General features: G+C 40.0%; 1 protein-coding gene across 1 annotated transcript; it reads right to left on the bottom strand.

The window, feature by feature from the left end:
* Positions 1–13548: 13548 nt before the first annotated feature.
* GKN2 (gastrokine 2) lies at positions 13549–17100 on the bottom strand. Its single transcript, XM_009273803.1, has 6 exons — positions 17089–17100; positions 16485–16538; positions 15815–15946; positions 15175–15285; positions 14207–14360; positions 13549–13628 (listed from the first exon to the last, which is right to left on the bottom strand). Exons 1-6 carry the CDS (start codon positions 17098–17100, stop codon positions 13549–13551), a joined length of 543 nt encoding a protein of 180 aa, XP_009272078.1.
* Between the last annotated feature and the right edge of the window lie 3597 nt (positions 17101–20697).

Raw genomic sequence — 20697 nt, 5'->3', positions numbered from 1 at the left:
GGCCTAGTGAACTCTCTAAGCCCTGCTAAGTCCAGACATATTTTCTATGAATCTGTAATTTCACACCCTGCAGATATAAATACGTAAAGTAAAAAGTAGTGTGCGCGCAGCGATCTGACAAATTTCCTAACCCACAAATATGTCATCTTGATTCAGTGGCTCATTAGGAACACAATTACTGCTCAGACATTCCAACTGTCTTTGCATTTCCGCTCTCGCTTTGATAACTCCTTGAACAATAGCGTACTGAAGGGCAGTGCAGCCTGCTGTGTTATATACAAACCAGCTTTTGCTGAGTTTCCTAGCTTAGTCAATTTAGACCCTGCTGGGGATTTGCCAGATGAGGAATACCCACAGAGTACATCTGATATAAAAGCAGCTTCCTGTTTCCTTAGGTTGCAGGCTGATGAATTTAACACATGCATATATTTTTTTGCTGAATTAAATTATTTAACAGAAGGGCTTTATTTCATGTCACGGAAATGAAGAGGTTTGTCCTTTTTTTCACATGCACTGCAATTTACATGCACAATAAGTATCCTAGAAAGGAAATTGCTCTCAAAAAATCTATGCTAAATAGATTAACTGAGGTAGCTCAAGAGGGAACATTAATAAGCATCACTGTTTAGTTATTATTAAATCTGTAGCATAAACAATGATCCCATTTCATTAACAATAAATGGTGCATCAGGCAGGCAGAGCTATAGAAAGGTCTCTGGGCCCTCACTCCTAGGAAGTTTGTGTTTGTTTCCCCAGTTAATTTGCAGTTGTACATAGGAAAACATGGCTAATGAAAACCTAAGCCTCTGCACTGAACCTGGAAGCGTTAGGGAACAATATTCAGCACATATACAGCACTGTTTAGTTAAAGTTTCGCCCTTCCTGTCGGAGCTGGCTTCTGGTGGAGGTGGCACTATGGGTTGGACACTCCATTCTTATGCCATGGTAAAAACTGGAGGGGAAAATCAGCCCAGAGAGCAAAGAGAGGCCTTTCCTACTCACAGCGCTAAGCAGATTGGGCATGAACACGAGTGCAGTTGACACAGCGGAAGCCAAGGCTATGCAGCAACTCCTGGGAACAGCTCACTTGTCGAAAGGGTCAGTCCTGAAGATTGTGGGGCTCCAAAATAGACTCTAATCTCAGGCACCCCACAACTTCCTCCAAGCTGATGCCTCCACGGCTTCTTCTGTCAAGAGGCAGCAGAAGAGCATGGGTTTGAGTAGGAATGTGTGAAGCAAGCTCAGTGCTGAAAGGCTAGAAAGTGAAGCGGGGCTTTACGAAGTGTCAAGGTCGACGATATACAAGATCGAAAGGGTGTGATGCTCCTCTGGGTAAGAGGAAGTGGGGAAAAAGAATGTGAAGTGTTTTTTAAGCATCCTCACCCTTCCTTAGTCTGATTTTCAGAACAGAGGAACACCTGCTTTCGCTAGCACACTCAGAGCAGAGTGGGATGTGAAACCTTTCCCAGGAGAAGGTGATTAATGTTTGCTTATGTGTCCTGGGCTTTCCGGACATGAATAGTTCCTCTGTGAATAAAAAGAAAGTTTGCCAGTTAGTTATAATGTCACATGTAATTTGTCCACGTGCAAACTCAGGTGGATTTTGGTTCAGTAGTCCATACCATAACAAATTTAAGATTTTAAAATTGGATTGTTATTACATATTAGTCTTTTTTTAAAACATGAAAAAAAATGTTTCCTTTTTTCCATTTTTTCCTTCCTTTTTCTCTGATTGTTTTTAATGGATTCTGTTGACTCCTCAGAAAACACCACCAAGCAAACCCAAAGAGATTAAGGTTTCAGTAGAGGCAAGCAGAATTATTCTTGATTTAAATACAGAAGCATTACTGAAAAGCAGATATTCCTTAGAGCTCCTTTTTTAAAAAAAAAAAAATATTTGAAGAGATATATTTGATGAAAAAAATATTCAGTTAAATAAATAATCTGTTGGAGGGGGAGAGGATATTAAAATTTTGCCTGTCCTGCTTATATATGAATATAAATTTCACAGGTGAAACTGTGGCTGGAATGTGGACGTTAAGAGCATTTCATTTCAGATTTCACAAGGGAAGGACTCCCATCCACTACGGGCTTTTGGGGATGTTTCCTATAGATCTTAAAACTGCAATTCCAAATCCCCATATTTAGGGCAGGTGAGATAGGAAACATAACAAGCATCAAACATTTCCAGTATCCTATGATCTCAAAGAGCTTTACAATTTTCATTTAAGTTTTATGCTTATTTGTCAGCAGCACAGACGCTTGCATGTGCAATAGATAAGAAACAAATCCTGCCCCCCAAGAATGTACGCTATATGTTAAGAGACACACAGGGTAGCAAAGGAAAGCATCCCTGTTTCACAGAAGAAAATTTATCAAACGACTTGCCCAAGGTAGCAGAGGACATCGATAGCAGAGCCAGCAATCATGCCTCAAATTTCCAGAACTCAAAATGCAATGGCCTGCTTCACAAGAAATTATCCTATCCCATCCTGCTCCTGCAAAGGATTTGCATTATAGCACCAGGGAACCTTTGTTTCTGTGCTAAAACCTTAGAGAAAAAAATGTCAAGCCTGAGAGTCTTTTCTATATGATGCAGAGAGCCATCATTCTCAGCCACACAACTGCTTTTGCCCGTAAGTAACAGAGCATTAATAAAGAAGAAAAGGGTGTGTTTTAATGGAAGAACAGGAGAGCCTTTGGTGACGTTAATCAGCCCGCAATAACACTGAGATCACTCTGGAAAAAACCCCACATATTTTTCCACTGCACAGTGTAAGGAGGTATAAGACACATCTCTACCACAGCACTTGGATCAAATCTCAACGTTCAGACTGAATCGACAGCAAGACATCTTGTCGATAAATTTTTAAAATTCATACTCGGCAAACCTGAAATCCTTTTCAAAAGCTGTGTAAGTGCAGGGATTTCAGTTCAAGGCTGCTCTCTAATCAGGACGCCACAGACGTATGTGCCATTTCAGGGAAGTAGGAGAGTCATGCAACTCTAGCAACCATCACAGCATGTGATTTGAAGTTTTCCAAAATACAGGGATGAAATTATTAAGAAAATGCCCCACAATGGTCTCTGTCAGGAGATAGCTGTGGCATGAGGTAACTGTTGGATGTGATATGGGAGATAAAGAAGAGTGTGACACTGACAGTGTGATGAGCTTGCAATGGAATAACTAAAATTAGTTTCCATTCCTGCATCTGCCTAAGTCCTTATTCCTGTATGCCTCGGTTCATGGCTGCTCTGGATTTCCTTTCCATAAATGGGCTGTTCCCAGCAGCTCTCTATTCTGATTTCAGATATCACTGGAAAATGAAAAGATAGTATTTAATGAAAGAGTGGGGAGAGAGAAGTGTAGCAATGCATTACAACGATCATGACTGAGAAAAAGAAAAGAAAACAGGGAGAAGAAGGAAAGTCTCTGTGCAGCTACAAGGGCAGGGAACTACTTAAAGTGTATAACACAACCTCCTTCTGACCCAGAGACGACACTGAAATGCGCATCAATAGCTTTATATGGGAAGCCAGCGGCACCTCTTCTTCGTCAGCTATTTCAAGGCAAGTGAAAAGGGTGGGGGACATACTAACAAGCAGGGCACCCAAACTACCTGCACTACTACTGGCAATTCCCTTTCCCCTCTCCTTTTTTCCTGCTGAGGTGGCAAAAGCTCCAGGCTCTAGGAAGGGAGTCCATCAGTGTCCATTTGCACTAATGCAACCTGGTCTCAGCTGTGGGTCATTGGCCATGCGGCAGTACAGATAAATAACGATAAGCTGAGATTTTCAAGCCAGCGTAAAGCCTGAGCAACTGAAACAGAAAGAAAAGAGCTGGAAATAGCTGGACATTGCCTTCCTGTCAGTGTCCTGTCAGTCACGTGCAGCAAATTCACTGCAAGCTCATGGCCTCATTGTTACTGTGAGTCCTAGCTCCCTGCGTGCTCATTCCCCAAGCAGTTATTTGGAAGAGCTGCCATTTTCTAGTGTGATTGGGTTGGCTTCGTATTTAATCGGGAAATTTCTAGCACGCACTCAAGTACATAGCTCAGTCCTGCAGTCAGAGAAGGATACACAGAAAATTCTTAGAGCCTTACATGAGAAAGGCAAAGCAGGCCCTTGCTTTTGCATCTGCTTCTGTACATTCCAGCATTTAACCTGTCTTTTTTCTTGCTAGGCCTCAAAATGAACTAACACAGGCAATCAAAATGCTTACATTTAGCACAAGTATTTCCAGGAGCAGTAAGCTAAATATTTGCTTATATCATTTATGGGATGGGAGATGTCTCAGGAAATCTATTGATTTGTCTCCACTCCCATTATCTCGGTATATGCCTCCATGAAGATGGAGGCCCTAACTAATATTAAAAGGTCATTTAAAAATCGGTACCCTTAAAGGTCACACAATTATTAATTCAGTCTGACAATTCAAACCTGGTGAGACATGGTCAAAAATAAATCAATTACTATTTGAGATCTTCACACAGAAAGTGATTGTGCTGCAGTGCTAATGAACAGCAGAGTAGGCACACTGTTTAATACCAGGAGTTTTGACTCTGCAGGCTTCTTATCATACTTGCTTCACAGAACAGTTTAACAGAAAAAGGTCAAGAGAAAGTTTTAATTCTACATTTTTGAAATTCCTTCTCTCATCATCTAGTTATTTTATGGAGCTTTGGCATTCATGTGGGTGTTAAAACCGCGGGCAACTCTCTGAGCAGCTTCAGTGACACGGACAAAAGCAAGACTCCTGAACAAAACTTTACCGAAATCTCCAAAATTGTTCCCCAAAGTTGTTCCTCTTTCTTTGTCAGCTACGTCCAAGTGGGCTGTTTGAGGAATACCATTCTTTTCCTTAATGAGAACTCCATTTAAATACTCCCACAGCCCTAAAAGAACAAAGTTCTTGGGAACAATTACTAAATGTATCTTGCCCTTGCTTTTTAGAACTATGGATTCTTAATCTTGAACAATGGGCTGGAAGAAAACAGGCTCTGTTCACCAGAAATTATTTTGTTGAAAATTTTGATTAATAGCTTGAAATTATTTAATTGACAACTTGAGTATTAAGCAGAGACGGAATATTTTCTGGCAGTGTTAGTCGATGTCTCAGCATGAGATGGTAATTACAAAGCAAACAGCTTGTAATCGTATCAACAAAACATGAGGAAAAATTAGACAAGCATGTCTAATATTTGCTCTGTTTATGTTAGGGTTGGGATCAAAAAGGGAAAGCAAGTTGTACATAACAGTAGAAGAGATTGATTCATTAAAAAATACTGTTTAAGTACAGCCTTAAAAATTCAAAGATTAAAATGTATTACATTTCCGTTTCTGTAACTTGATGATTGGAATTATACTGACGCAGCCTCCCTCATTTATGTTTATCATGCAACTGAATATCAAATTTTGTCTTTTCTATCTTTTTTTAAGGGAAACTGTATAGAACTTCTCATTAATTTTAGCTTCAATTGCAGCAAAAATTCCAAATATGGCCTGGATCTCTTAGTCTGGCTTCTGCAACTTTATTGTTTAGGATGTTCAGAATACTTATGTATTGGCTAGCATTACCAAGGAATTTGATCAAATGCTGTTAATAGCTCACTTCACAAGGCAACTGCTGAATTCTCCTCACTTGAAAAAGTCTTACGTATATCCAAGATCAACAAACTGAAGGACTAATTACTCTCCAAATTTAACTTGCACATAAAAACTTGACTTTATCTTGGCAGCTTTAAAAAAGAAAAATCACAACGGGCAGGAAAAATGAGTCCATAGGCAATAGCTCTATGTAAATATCTTTACAGCCGGGAAACTTACCTCATTGATACACAGATTGTTTTCTGATTAGCTGTCACATCAGTTTGAGAACATTTTAGTGGTAGCATACACATACAGAGACTACTCTCTCTCAGGTACTATTTATACTGTATTAACACTTGTGAGGCTCAGGATCATGAAAATACATTTTAATTGGAGAATTTTTAATCAATCTCCCACTTTTTAGACTCTAGTACTGCTAGCTCTATCATTCTTGTTGTGTTGTAGTCATTTCCTTCACAACTGTTTAACACCTGTAAGTTATGCATAAACAAACACTCCCCTATCTGAAGGATCCCACTCCTCTGGTAGTTCCCCACTTTTAATTAGCAAGACCCCCATGTTAAGGATTGTAGCTTGGGGGAGTCTCTAACGTGCTTTAAATCATGCTGCACATCTCCCAGTTTTTCTCAGAGCGGCTTGGCAGATAGGAGTGTCTTGTGAAGCGCGGATGGCGGCTTATCTCATTGAGAGCATGGAACAAGCCCCTTGCAGTCCCTGGTGTTAAAGGGCTCGACTTATCTGGAATGAGTGGCAGAGTGCCCTGGCTCAGCTCTCAGTATATTGCACCCAGGGACATTGCTTAATGTGCTGCTGTCAAACACCTCCCAGTGTGCTCAGGGCAAATTTCTGAATCAGGGAGCTTCTTTAGGTGAAAACAGCTTCTGCTTCCTATCACAGGGGATGGAAAAGGTTATTGGCTAGCACTGCTGGCTCAAGCTTTAACGTCCTTATATCTCAATTTAAACATATTTTTAAATGCTTAACAATCCTTATGTGACCATCTGTGCAATGGTGCTAGCAGGAGAAAGGGGAAACTCCCTAGCAGCTGGCATTGTGACTATCATGGTATGTATGGGAAGGGTGGATGTACTGTGTTCTACCTGGGAACTGCCAGGCAGGATTTAGAGCCTGCAAACAGATAAAGGCCTGAGCTACCTTTATAGTCTGGGCTGTCCTGGAAGCTAGCTGAATTACAAGAACCTCCTCAGAAAAACTCATTCTACTGCTTTACCCCTCTACCCTCCTTTATATCCCCACATCAGCTCTCATCCTAGTACCAGCAATTTCAAAGTGATTTTTTAAGGATGCTTTCTCCACTCTGAGCATAGCCACAAAAGGGTCTACTTTATGCTACATCTGCTTTTCTATCCAACAAGAAATGGCTGCAGCAACTTGAGGACCCCATTCAATAGGTCTGAATCACCTTCCTCTCTTTATACACACCCTCTGAAAATTAAATAAAGTGGGAACTGCCAAGTCACATGAGTCTGGCTGCCTCTTACTGAGCTGAGAGAAAGAGCAAAGAAAAGAACTTGCAGAAGAGGAAGAGATGCTAAAACCAGCAGAGGATGTGGCCGTGATGAGTGTTAAGAACAGCAGGACCTGCCTGCAAGGAACAGAGACCTGGCTACAAAACTCCAGCCAGACTGCCAGCCCCTTTCTCCCCTGGTCCCCCCGCAAAAGAAACCCCAAACCAAACAACAAGCCAAGAGCACATAATTCCTCTGTGGGTTATTCATGTCTGAGGGAGGAGCCCAGCTAAGCAGGATTGTGCAGGGGCACAGACAGATGAGGCTGGTTAGATTTCACTTGGTGGCAACAGGGTTGTGATAAGGAGAGGGAGATAAGAATGCAGGAGTGTTGGGGCTTCCCCCCTCACCTGAATGTGTGATTGGCATTTGTCAGATTTATCTTTCATCCGTTGCTGCATCCCTTTTCTGAAAGAGAAAAGATTTCACTCATTCATAGTAGTAGATCTCGTGAATCTTTGCTACTTTTGTTTCTAGAACACTTCGAAATCTTTGATTAATAAACCTCGTGCAAATGCAATGCCTCATTAGATAATGGAATATATATATATTAAGGAGAAAAAAATGACAAATATTAAGGGATCGAAAAAGAGTTCAGTTAGTCACCAAATAGGGCATAATTACACGTGAAAACAAATATCCCACTGGTTTGGAAATCTGAAAGAATTCTAATCCTCTGCATCCTAACTCCCCTTTTACTTCCTGGGGAACAGGTCTCAGGTTGACAGGGATTCATTTTATTTTATTTTTGAGTTATGGTTTGCTCCTAATCAGTGTTTTTACTAGCGTAATGACAGCAAGATCTCACTTAACAACCCTGGATTCAGATTGCAATAAGAAAAACATAACTGTTGAGGTTACTGTAACAATTTGCCATCTAGTGGTCAATCAAAATCACACTCAGTTCTTAGCTCAAGTAGAAAGCAAACATGTACCATCAGGATTGGATTATATGCCTTGGAAAGTCTGGTATGGCTCACTGGCCAAGAATTTACTTATTTTAAACAAGTAACTGTGCAAAACCCAGCTCACCTCCTCTCTGGACAATAATTTAAAATCTGAGTATTTAAGAGTAGGCACCTTGATTCAAACTGAGCATGTACTTTCCCTTTACTGGGATGCGTCCTCTTTTCTTCTTGCACATGGATCTTGCCATGTTGTTTAGTGCTCGACCACAGCAATTTGCTCCTGAGTGGTTAGTGGTTATAGACACACACTCAAGAGGCAAGTTTTTGTCTTCTAAAAATTAAGAGATGATTTTTTTTTCCTCACGACTATGCATCGTTAGTACAAAAAGGGTGGGAAGACCTAGCAAATGAGGACACTCATTTACATCTTTGGCTTGCCAGCCCAGACCGCACCATTTTTGTTTCAAATAGTGGGCTTGATTCTCCAGTCTGACTTCATTTTTCTCCGCTAGTGGAAATTCTGTCCTATAATGGAAAATTTGCTAATGTTAATAGCTGTCCCTTTTCATTACTTGATACAAACTGGAAAACTTGTTTTCACATATCAGACAAGATATATGAAAATCTGCCACTCCTCCTAATTTAAGCAGTCTCCTTCATTTAAATGGTATTGCTCACCAGGGTAAGAGTTTCTGGGTTAATCTCTGATTTTAAAATGATCACAAGTGGCAAAGGTGTCATACCTTAACCTTGGTAAATAGTCTTGTACACTGGGAAATTTAGGGAGGTGGTGGTGGGAGGTTCTCAGTGGAATGGGTTCAGTGGATTAATCTTGGATTAATGTGCAGCACAGGTGACTAGATAAATTGGTGTCCTTGGCAGCGAGGGACCACAGGGGCTTCCTGCCCACTGATATGTATAAGGATCAAGAAAGGTTAATTGCAGCAGAGTTGGAGATGTGGCTGGAATGTGTGCTAATTCTGCCCTCCCCAAATGCTTGACATATTTTAGCTGCCTGTCAGTGTGCATCCAATAATACCGTTGCTTGGATTCCAGGCGTGCCTTTAAACACCTTTCAGGCTTTTTAAAAAAGCTGGCAACAAATAATCAGCATTATTCTGATATCCCAGCCTAGGATAAATATTGTTTTAACTTACAAGAGCTGCCAATGCACACGCATACAGATACTCACTCAGGCACACCCAGACACACTCCCAATGTGCTCTCTTCCACATAAACCAAATTCCCCACCTTTTATAGAACAAGCATAGCTGAGAAGCTAGCTAAACTTCCAAAACATGCATATTACTTTGATGGAGAGAAGCTCTTGGAAAGATCAGGTAACTTTCAAGATAGTAAGAGTCACATCCTGATACTCTCTTCCTCTCTAGACTCTTTCTGCCAATGTGTCTTTAGGATCTAAGCTTGTGCACTGGCTCCTTTCTTCATTTTTATGATAGATCTGGGTTCCAGTCCTCGTAGGACTGGAACCACAGCCCTGCCCCTCTCCTGGTGCAGATATACCAGTTGCCTGTGCTATTTTCAAGGTGTTAATCTTACGCTTAAGGCTAATAAGCCACATGGACAATCCACTCTGCACATTAACCATAGGCAGTTGTTATTAGGATAAGCACTCCGTTTTGTTGACTGTGAACATAACTCTCTCCCATTGTTTCTGAGAATGGCTGCTGGCTGCTCTCCACTTAGGAGATGGCTGCAATCCTCTGTGGGTCCCTCCCGTGGAAATCAGTGGGAATATTCCATCCATTCTGGTGGGAAAATCTCATGGATCACAATATAAAAAGATCCTTACCAATAGACGACCCATAAAGCTACTGATACCTGACAAGCTCTATGACAGCAGATGCCTCATATTATATAGAACACATCTAAGTTAAGTCGTAAGTAAAAGGAAAGCTATATATTTCCTTCAGATCGTGAACATTCAGTCCAGACCCTTTGCTGACAGGCTGTGGATTTAAAGATTGAAAACATTTTCAGACTACAGTTATTTAAGACAAAAGAGGGATCATATCTTCAGGGACACTTTACCTGTTGTTGCTGTTTTTTACTTCCTTGGTCTTTCCCTGTAGTGCAGTAATAACATCCATCACCATGCAAGATAAGAAAAACAGATTAATTATAGTCTAAGACATGTATGTAAAACATATGGATAACCATGGCACAGTCAGCAAAGAAGGAAATAGCAGGAAATAGCACTGGCCAACTACAGTATCAAATAGACAAAATACCAAAATTCTTTCTCCTGCATAGGTCCTTTTCTCTGCTTTTGTTCAGAGCTGGGTGTACATTCCTGTTTGTCCCGTAGTTAGTTACTAAATTAAGAAGTTGTTTCTTTTGCTCTGCAGCCATTTCTAGCATGATCTTTGAAATCAGTGATATGTTGGCGATACCAACAGGCCTAGGCTCAAGGTCTGTAAATTCAGAGCTGTAACATGCCCATCCATGTGCTCATGTGAAAACAGACCATCCTCTGAAAAACAGGGGGAAGGAGAAGGTGGGCATATGGATTATGTGGTATATGATTCTTCCTGTGCTTCCTTTTCTCTTTGTTGTGAGCTGCACCCCAAAAGGCACAGCAACGTCACAACAGATTTGCCTCCAGGGTGCTCCATCCAGAACAGTTTCCTCTCAGCTGTACACCCTGGCATTGGAGGTGCTGCAGGAGTAGATGGATAGCTGACGCATTATTTATTAAACAATAAACACAGCAGTCAAAATGCAAATATATTGCTAACAGGTCAGACTGATAAAATGAGCTTGTGAACAAAAAGAAAAGCTAGAAACAATCCTTCCGTGTTTGAGTACATGAAGGGCAGAAATGCTACCTCCCTAGCTCAAACAAAATTAAATGGCAGGTAATAAGGTATTGAGGCTTGTTTCAGAGTTCTTTGCAGAACTATTTACTCTAGTATCGAGTGCAAATCTACCGAGCTTGTAACAATGCCTTCAAAATTAGTAGGCGGTAAACACTAAAAGCTTATTGGTAAGCTTTTAGATGTATATGCAATACTTTCTAAACAAAAAATGTAAGACCTCAAATATGCTTATAATGAAATTCAAACCACAGAAAGATTTTTTTAAGCCATCAGCGAAGACTGAAAAGATGGACTGAGTTCCTGCCTTGGTCACAGACAATTTCCATGATTGCAGTCAAACCATACAGAGTAGATTGTGCTTCAGTTTCCCATTGGTAGTACCAAGGCAGCAATGAATCCCTTATTTTGTCCATTCAGATAGTCCTCATGATCTGTAAGCAACTATGCAAGAGGAGAATAGGACTCTCTTCAGATGAGTAACGCCCTTTATCCCTGGGTCAATGGAAGAGTTTAGCCCTGCATCTTTTATAACCATGCATAACCACTCTGTTGTTTTATTCAGATCTCACTCATGTCTCAGAACACTGTTCCATTAATAAATTAATGTAGTACGCAGAGGGTTGCTTTAAAGTAACTAATTCTGATTAAACTAGTAGCAACAGGATGAGAGTCTCAAAGGGCCATTATTAGACTGCACACACAGTAAAGGTTCAGATTCATCTATACTGCAGTTAGACAGAAAACCAGATTGCATTGACTAATTATTTTAAATAACTTTGAATTAAATAATAAATCTTAGAATAATAAGACTCAGCTTTGTTCATACATCTAGTCTGCCTCTCTGGAAGCTCTACCAGTTTGTTCTGTTGGGATCTACTTCTACTTCAATCTCTGGTCTTCAAACTTTCACTGGATAGTCGATGTCAGGTCAGCATCCCTAAAGAAATAATCCAAAGATATATAAAGCCTGAGATAATTAAGGCAGTTATTTTCTAGATTTTTAAGAGCTTGGCTGACTTGGGGTGGGGCTTGTCATGACTTCCATACCCTCTAACAGAAGAATACACAAGGCAAGGGTTGAAACATGACAGTTGTCACTTGGAAACTAGATTAGGGCTTCCGACTGAGTTTTGAAGGTCTTGAAACGACAGCCTCTCTGGATACTGCAACCACAAAAGCTTTGAAAGTCACAACCCACATGAGTACTCTTGCCCAGCAGTGCTCTCAAAGAGTGCTTTGAGGTGTTTCACATCCCCCGTGCATCAGCCAAGAACATCACAACTGCAACTCCTAGTTTCACTTCCCATCAGTGAGCTCCACTTCCAAATACAGCTAAACAGGCTATCCTGTATCTTGCAGACACACACAAGTGTTCCTGGATTCAATTACCAAAGTTTGACTCTCCAGAAACATTCTTTGGATCACCAAGAACCTGCAGCCTGTTGTGAAAACAATTAATCTAAAAGAACAGTTTCACCACATGATAAAATGCTCTTTTAATAAATAGCAGATGGTTTGACCAGGAGTCTGATTTGAAAATAACAAATTGCAGAGCTGGGGCCAGTTTCCTGAACTCCAAAGGAATGCCTTGCCCTCCGGCAGCCATTCAAGGCTCCAACAAACAGTAAACATTTAGTCTTCAGTCCCAAAATATGCACTCCTTCCAAGCACTGATGGAAAGGATGTGCAAATTCAACCATTCACTGAGATCTACCAGAAGAGCAGGCAGGCAGCACCAGTGCTGCCTCATCTTGTATTTTAATCAGCTCCTGACACAAACCACTCTCCACCATATGTGGGGCACTCAGCAAGTGGTCACAGCTCTTTTTACACTGGCATTGTGTGAAAGGATAACTTTATTCTGGGTTACAAACTTTTTAGGACTGGGACAGTCTTCTCTATCCAGGTTTGAAAAACGCCCAGAACAAAAAGCTCTCTGACCCATCGCACCTATTCAAATTGCTACAAATTTTCACTGGCCTTGCAGAATTCAAGCTTCTTTGCAAGTGTTGGTAACATAGATCTGCTCCCTCCATTATCTATCCATTCATCTGTTTTCTCCCTCCCTCCAGCAATCATACATAAGGTGAGTCAGCACCTGAAGAGACTGGGTGCTGATGCCAAAGGGAAGTTCTCTACTGGAAAAAACTATTCTGTACTGGAGGCTGGGCATTGGTCAGGGTGGTGGTGAGCAATTGCCTCATGCATCACTTGCTTCGTATATTCTTCTGTTATTATTATTATTTTATTTCAATTATTAAACTGTTCTTATCCCAACCCATGAGTTTTCTCACTTTTACTCTTCTGATTCTCTCACCCATCCCACCGGGGCGGGGGGAGTGAGCAAGCAGCTGTGTGGTGCTCAGTTGCTGGCTGAGGTTAAACCACAACAGAACGCACCAGAGGGAAATGTATCTCTTCTGTAGAAAAACTAGCAAGGCCCACTTTATTTCCATTCTGTTTTTGGATGAAGAAAAAAGACAAAGCATTTTAATTACTGCATTATCTTTATTTGTATATCCTAGGTTTGTTGCACTCAAAGCTTTGGCTAGGCAAGTTGAGTCTAACCCAGTTTTGTTCCAGTTGGAGAACATGGCTGCCGTGACAAAAGCATGCAAAGAGACAAGCCGTTCCCATGCAGCAGAATTGTCAAGATCCAGCCTAATTGACTTTTTCACAGATTTTAATGGGCAAAATGCCTGGAATTCCTGCATTGGTACAGCCATGAACATTCAGTAGTGCTAAAAGAAAACAGAAAATGAAGATATTATCAGTGACAAGATCCCTGTATGCAGCAAGGAAAAGTCTGTTAAATACACAGACTTCAAATCCCCAATTATGGTCCTATTGGAGGCTCCTGTTGGTCTCAGTGGATACTGTGTAAAACTTTTATGGTGTAACTCAAAGGGAGGAAATGTCTGTATGGCTTTAAATTGCCTTTGTGCTCCTCCTTTCCCATAACCCACATACAGCAGGTAGCATGCTGGCATACAGTAGTTGCCTTGTGGGACCATTGTATCATTGGGGCATAAGTTGGGTACAGCTGCTACACAGTGACTTCCTCTGACACCAGGCAAACCACTTTGGAACAGCTGTTCCAGATATTTAGATGCCTAACGATGAAAAACAGTGCTTTACCAGATTTTTCCAAAGCATCCCAGAGTCTTAACCATCCAATCCTGCTAGGTAGTTTACTCCTCCTCTCTAGAACAGGGCAATATGTTCCTGCCTCAAAGGTACCACATGGACTTAGGTTTAAAGGATAGAAAGGTGCTTATGCACTATAACAGAAGCATAATGTTCTGATCTTGCAACTTACGTTGAGTCTTTACAAGCTGGTAGAGAGGCAGGCCTGCGCAGAGTTGTTCAATGGGTCTACCATAGAAAAGCCAGTCTTTGAAATTCCCAAACATGGAATGGCCAGATTGAAACTGTACCCACACATTATTTGGAGAGTATACTTTCTTCATAGTCTAAGAAGAAAATGTTCGACATCATCAGTAATGTAGCTTTGGTTTCGTTCTACTAGGACACCCTTTGAAAAAAATCCCAAAATCTAAAGTCACCTTCCTTTGCCTCACACAAAGCATTAGCTAAAACAGCTACATGCTTTTAAAGAATATTTATCAATATTATCAATCTATTCAGAAACAAAGTACACTAGATGCTAGTTCTGTCAACATAGCAAAATTGAGCTGTAGTACTATCATAGTAAGTTATGTTAATTGGCAGCAAGTTTTGCTGTAAATGCGCTACTGTTAGGCTGTCATAAAACGGGCCGGAACTCAAGTTCATCTCCAGGCAATACTTCCAGTCACCTTCATGAAACCTTTGCCTGAATAAGAAAGTCAAAGTCTGGTCAAAGTAAATAAATTTCTAAATTCTGTTCTGCAAACAAAGTTATTTCAAGTTATGTCAAGCTCAAAATATCAGCATGACAATAAAAAAAAGGAAAAGCCTGTCTGAACACATATTGCAAGCACCCCGAAATAGTCAAATTACACTACTTCCAAGGACAGAGGATCTTACAGTGCTAGTCACAATGACAATCCACTATAAAACTGCAGGGTGGGCCATGATTGCTCACTATCTTAAAATAATGTTCTATATGATATTCCCTTGAAGTTCTATGTTGTCAGATGTGCTTCATCATCTTAATGCAGTAAAAGGCATTCCTAAGAACAGCTGTTCTTAAAGGCAGAATGGACACACCACACACCATCACACCACACAACTCTCATACAGTAGCCTTTCTTGCATACAATACGGGTTTCACTACAATGTCACCTTTCTCTCAAAAGCCAGGCGTCCAATTTCGTGCAGCTCTGGGATGTCGTCCTTATTTATTTTCATGATAAAGCAGGCTTTTTGTGAAAGTAGCCTTGTTGCAATATACCCCTGTGGTTAAAAAAATTATAGTTAATTAAGTAATTAATTAATTAAAAATGGCTACCACTAATATTAGTTGATTCTCTCTAATCTTTAGGACAATCTAGAAGAAACACGAAGTGGCTACACAGGCTACTACTGTGGAATGACTCTGCATTTACATTGTCACCTTTGGGGAATGCAAGCAGCCTGCCCACACTAATGCCTGTCCGTAAGACTGGAAGTATCTTTTCCGACAGGCTTCTGCTGCACTTGCTATACATGAGTGATGGCAGCCCATTCTCAACTCCAACCTCATTGAGGTCTGTGACATCATTCTCACTTTCAGGAACTGCCACCACAGGTTTCATTACAAGTCTTTTAAACTGCACCATCATATGGGTGAAACAAAACGATGGCCTAAGAGGAGGAAAGATGATGGGTGTCTTCAAAGAAACAGTGTTTCAGGACAACTTATAGTGAGAATACACTAAAATAATTTCTGAGTTTAAAAACTTCCTCAGAGATTAAGTCTAGGCAAATTCTTAGATTTACTTACACGCGAGTAGTCAAAAATAGTATCAGAGGAGTACACGCCAGAACGGACATGGACTTCAACAATGTGCTTCTCATTGTGGATAGTCATAGTTGCAGTGACATAGTCATTGGCAGGTTCCTCCAGGACAAAGGTCTTGGTAAAAAACACAAAATCATTGTTCATCATCTGGCTTGCACCTTTAAAAGGTGCAATATAAACAAATGCTTTCTCTCAAACAAGTACAATTGCTTTATGTAAATACTAAACCCCTTAACAACCCTCTAGCAGTCTCAGGAGGCCCTTGAGGTGGAGATTAATTATGCAAGAGTGCGCCAGGGTGAGAAAGGAGGGGACAGCCCCTCACTGCAGGCTAAGGAAAAACAACATGAGGCATCCCAGTCATTACACGTGGCAGCAGGGACTGGCAGGAGACTGCAACAGTCTCCAAATTTTAGCTTGAGCTAAGGGGACCTATGCCCCCCAAATGTCTTGTTACTATGCACCTGCACAGAACCACCTCTTTGGCTTGTATGATTGTCACCTTTGGCAAATGCTATTTTTCTCTACACTTGGCAATAAGCATATTGTTAGTTTCTTCTGTGCTTTTTTCCCTATTATATTTGCCCCCTGCCCAGGGATCCAACACATTTTAAATGAGTACATGCACTAGAAGGCTTATCAGTCTACTTACGTCCAATGCAGAAGTCTGAGTCCAAAAGACGCCCAGCAAAACGAGAACTGCACCCTGTAAAAAGAATAAGCATTCTCACTCAACAGAAACACCAGGCAGTGCCATAAAAGAACCCAGTTAATGAATTGAGGGAAGTAGCTGTAGCATCAGTTTGAAAAATTACCCATTTAACACGTGTATTAGTTGAAAACAATTATAATTCTTCATTGTAAAATTCTTGCTATCAGGCTTTTTTGCCTGTAGTTGAAAAAGCAGAATAACCATTACATTTTTTGTATTTTTCAAAAGTTCCTCCTTGATGCCATGTTACTTCTTGATTTGCCTCTACAACTGTAATTGTTAAATCATAATTGTTAAATCATAACTAAACCCCCCCTCTGAATTGTAATCAAGTTCTGCACTCTTTGCTCAAATGACGCTTCCACTGACTCCAAGGGGATTACTGTACACCCAAGAAATGCAAGTTTCCCACTGAACAACCCAAAGAAACAATACACAGATTAGTCCCAGTACTGTACCACTTACTTGAACATCATCTTCTCTATCATTTTGTTATTAAAAATAAGGAACTTTTTATAAGTTCAACAAAAATGGATATACTCACAAATCCGTTCATTTTTCTGTCAGATAAGTACAAGAGGCTGCAGAAAGTAAGAATGCAGGAAAATCCCAGAGACCTTCAACTTTTATATCTTGCTGGAGGTGTGGGAAACACTTGACAGAACTTTTCTTCATGACTCGAACAAGTCCATATCTACATACCACACTGCAGTAAGCCTCATATCTGAATTTTGGGTTGGCACAGATAACCTGACCCTGATATGTTAAAAGCACTCAGTAAGTCAGCTTTTGTAAAATTAATCACTCTACAAATAGCTATTATTTACTGGTAACTTTAGAGGAGTTCCCACTCTTGCTGATTCCATTTTTTAAATATTTAATAGGCTATTGTCCAGAATTAAATGACATCAGGAATAACTCTGCTATTTATTCATACAAACTGCATTTTGTCTTCTGAACTATAATCCCTAACAGCCTTATAGTCTGCAGACAAATCCTGGAAAGAAATACCTATGTCATGGTGGTCTACATGCCAGCCACTGAACAGACCAATTCTTCAGCCATTTCTTCCATCTAATATATACATGAACTCTTAACAAGAAGTGCTGCTCATTTTTTATCAGTTACCATGATGTATAGAACACATGCATTGAAATTAGTGACATAATTAGGAATAACAACTGTGCTTCACAAGACAATCCGGGTAACTTCTAGCCTCCTCAGCACACAAAGGAATGACATGAAGCTTCAGAGGATGTCTGGTTCATACAAGGTCGCAAAGCAAAAGGAGCAGGATGGGGATTCCTCCTTTAAAGCTACCACTGTTTTCTCTATTTTATGAAAATGTCAATGACTGAATGACATTGCCATGAGAAGTATTCTCCTATGAATACGACCTCACCTAGACTCCTCATCTGTGACTCCACGTCAGCCAGTGCCAGAATGTTGACGAATCACATTCTACTTTCTACTAGAAAGTCATAATTGAGGCCTATTCCCCTCTAATAAAACAAGAGCTCAACCTAATAGCCAACACATTTCTGTAATCTCAGTCATCAGAAAAAAGGTGAAAGAGATTGTATGGAAATGTCTCTTAGCAAACAGGCCTCAATAAAAAAAAAAAAAAGGAAATTGCACGCATTTGCTTTATTCCACCTAGATAACATTTCCCATGTGGATTTAAGTGTAATGACGTTGTGCTGCTAAGCAATACATCAGAATACATATAAACAGATACCAAATTGTGACAAGCATGGTTAGATTAGACTGATTAGATTAGTGTTACCCTCCTCTTGCAAACTGGCTCTGTCCCTTCTTCTCAAAGGATTCTTTGTTTCTAAGATTACAGATATGTCAGAAATACTCAGAGTAGACTTCAGCAGTCAAATAAGACTTCCATAGCAGGAATCTAACAGGGTTCAGGCACCACAAGCTAAAACAAAAAGCTTTAGTAAGTTTTAAATGGTTTTAAACTAAAGATTAAACTAACTTTCCATTAGTCATTATGTCTTCATATACCCATTTCTTTTGAAAAACACCCAAGAAGCATGAGCTGCAGCTTTCTTAAGCGACAATATGCTTAGGCACAGGTAAGAGCAGAGCCACATGTGGAATCGACAGTTATTTAGTGAAGGAGAATTATAACAATGGCCACAATCTCATGATTTTTCACCTTACATTGGATTGACTGAATTTTGCTGATCCGATCAGACAAGACCAAAAATTAAAGATTAATTTCTAAAAAGCATTTGACTAATTAACATTATTGCAAGAGAGAACATACTCCCAGTTGTCTCAGGCAAAGCCTAGATATACTTCCAATAGGAAAGCCTTGCCTTTTGGAGGCTTTTTCCCCCACAGTTAATCACACATCTCCCAGTAATACACCTGAAACTAGCATGCATGCACTCAGCGGCAAGACTATCCATGACTACGCCAGAGTCCTCTAAGCACCCTTCTATACTAAGTAACTGAAGTAAAGAGCTGCGTAAGAAGGGCTATAACCTGCTCTAATTTCACTTTCACCAGTCCTCAGGCAGAGTGAGGTTTAGCTTAGGAAGCTGTGATTCAGAACCCCTTAGTGAACATGAAATTTCACAATGATGCCCACATTCTCAAAGTGGTCTTCTTGCTTTCGATACTTTTAATCTAAGTGAAGGCTCTCAAACTTTTCCCCAAACAAAATCACTTTTTCCTCAACTGTTACACTTGCAGTCAGATTGGTCATATCAGGGAAGCCAGCAGAAAATGGAATTTGAGCAATGTTCAGAACAAGTAATATGTTGTTACAACACAGCAATGTTTATTGTCGCAGGAAACAATTTCTCTGTTATTTTCATAAGGCCAAATATTTTCAAATACATTGTAATTTACCCTGATGAAACATGATTAAGCTACAGAATTACCCTTAATCTACGTAAGTAAAATTGCCAGAAGAATTTGTCCCATTATTTGGCACTGTCATCCACCAAAAATCATTTAACAAAAGAACCTTGAACATCAAATGAAAAGAATAATTGTACAATTTCAGTTCAAGTCTGATTACCAAACAGGAATTTTAACACATAAGGGAGATGGATTCAATCAAGTTAAAGTGATATTATACTATCATAATAAACTCCCCTAGTGATTCATGGGGTTCTTTTCACCTACTTTTCATAAATATTTACTTTATCAGGGAGTGAGCATGTAGTGGGAGAAAAGTAAAGAATGAAGCAACACCTCAAAAAAGTCAACAAAATTCTCTATGCTTCCATTTGCATTCAGCTGGGCATGCCACGCACCAGATAAAGACAGGGTGACAGTGTAGAAAAAAAAAAAATCTGTGTGGCACAAGGACAGGTCAAGGATAATTAATCGCATTCAGTAGTTAAAATAAAACAACCTTCAAGGATGAATCCAGAAATAGTTTTAGCAGTTTTATTCTTGCTAGACAGTAAGGCTTAAAAAAACCACGTGAAAATGTTGTGTGTGCACAAAATGAAAGACTAATTGGAGAATAGGGTTAAAACTAGAATGGCTCTTAGCCTTGGGAGTTTGCTGCACAGTGGTACAAGAATTTAGTACAGAAACAGAATGCCTTGAGCAGAGCTTTAAAAATGAGACAGACAAGCTTGTACTGGAAAAAGAACAGTGTCTTATACAGTAAAAGCACCCCTCCCTGCCTTTTTTCCTGGCTTCTACTATTGTAATTAGTTTTGTAAGCTATTCTTAATGTCAAATGCTCTAGCTGTGTGTGTTTGCCATACAAACTACTCAAATAATCAGAAGTTGATGGAAGATTTGGAGATTCAGGCTTCCAAGTGTGACACATTATTGTAATGGCCAAATTGGCTATGGTTGTTGGAAGAAATGGACAAAACTGCTTTCCAACTCTCAGCTAACGACACCACAGGGATTAGCATTATAGAGTTCAGTTTCTCAATGCCTTTCTTGAGAACTAGTCAATTAATTAAGTTTCCAGAGACTATGAGAGGATTTCGTGACATACAAAATAAGACTTTTATGTGTATTTTGGATCTTGGAGGCTAAGGACATACCTGTCTCCATCTGGCATCCACAAATCAGTCCAATTAGAACTGTAAATCTTTTCCCTTAGTAATTTATTACTTTCATTCACCATATTTTACACCTTGTGCAAATTGCAAAGTGC

Source organism: Aptenodytes forsteri, unplaced genomic scaffold, assembly GCF_000699145.1.
Source record: "Aptenodytes forsteri isolate BGI_AS27 unplaced genomic scaffold, ASM69914v1 Scaffold127, whole genome shotgun sequence".
Classification (NCBI taxonomy): Eukaryota; Metazoa; Chordata; class Aves; order Sphenisciformes; family Spheniscidae; genus Aptenodytes; species Aptenodytes forsteri.
The sequence above is the reverse complement of the archived record's forward strand: the minus strand, read 5'-3'. Positions and strand labels throughout refer to the sequence as shown.

Coding starts and splice junctions, on each gene's coding strand:
- GKN2 (XM_009273803.1), bottom strand. Junction 14,361..15,174: donor GCCTGGCTTTTGAGAGAAAG/GTGACATTGTAG, acceptor TTTTCTTCTTAG/ACTATGAAGAAAGTATACTC. Junction 13,629..14,206: donor CCAGCTTGTAAAGACTCAAC/GTAAGTTGCAAG, acceptor GTTTTCTTTTAG/CACTACTGAATGTTCATGGC.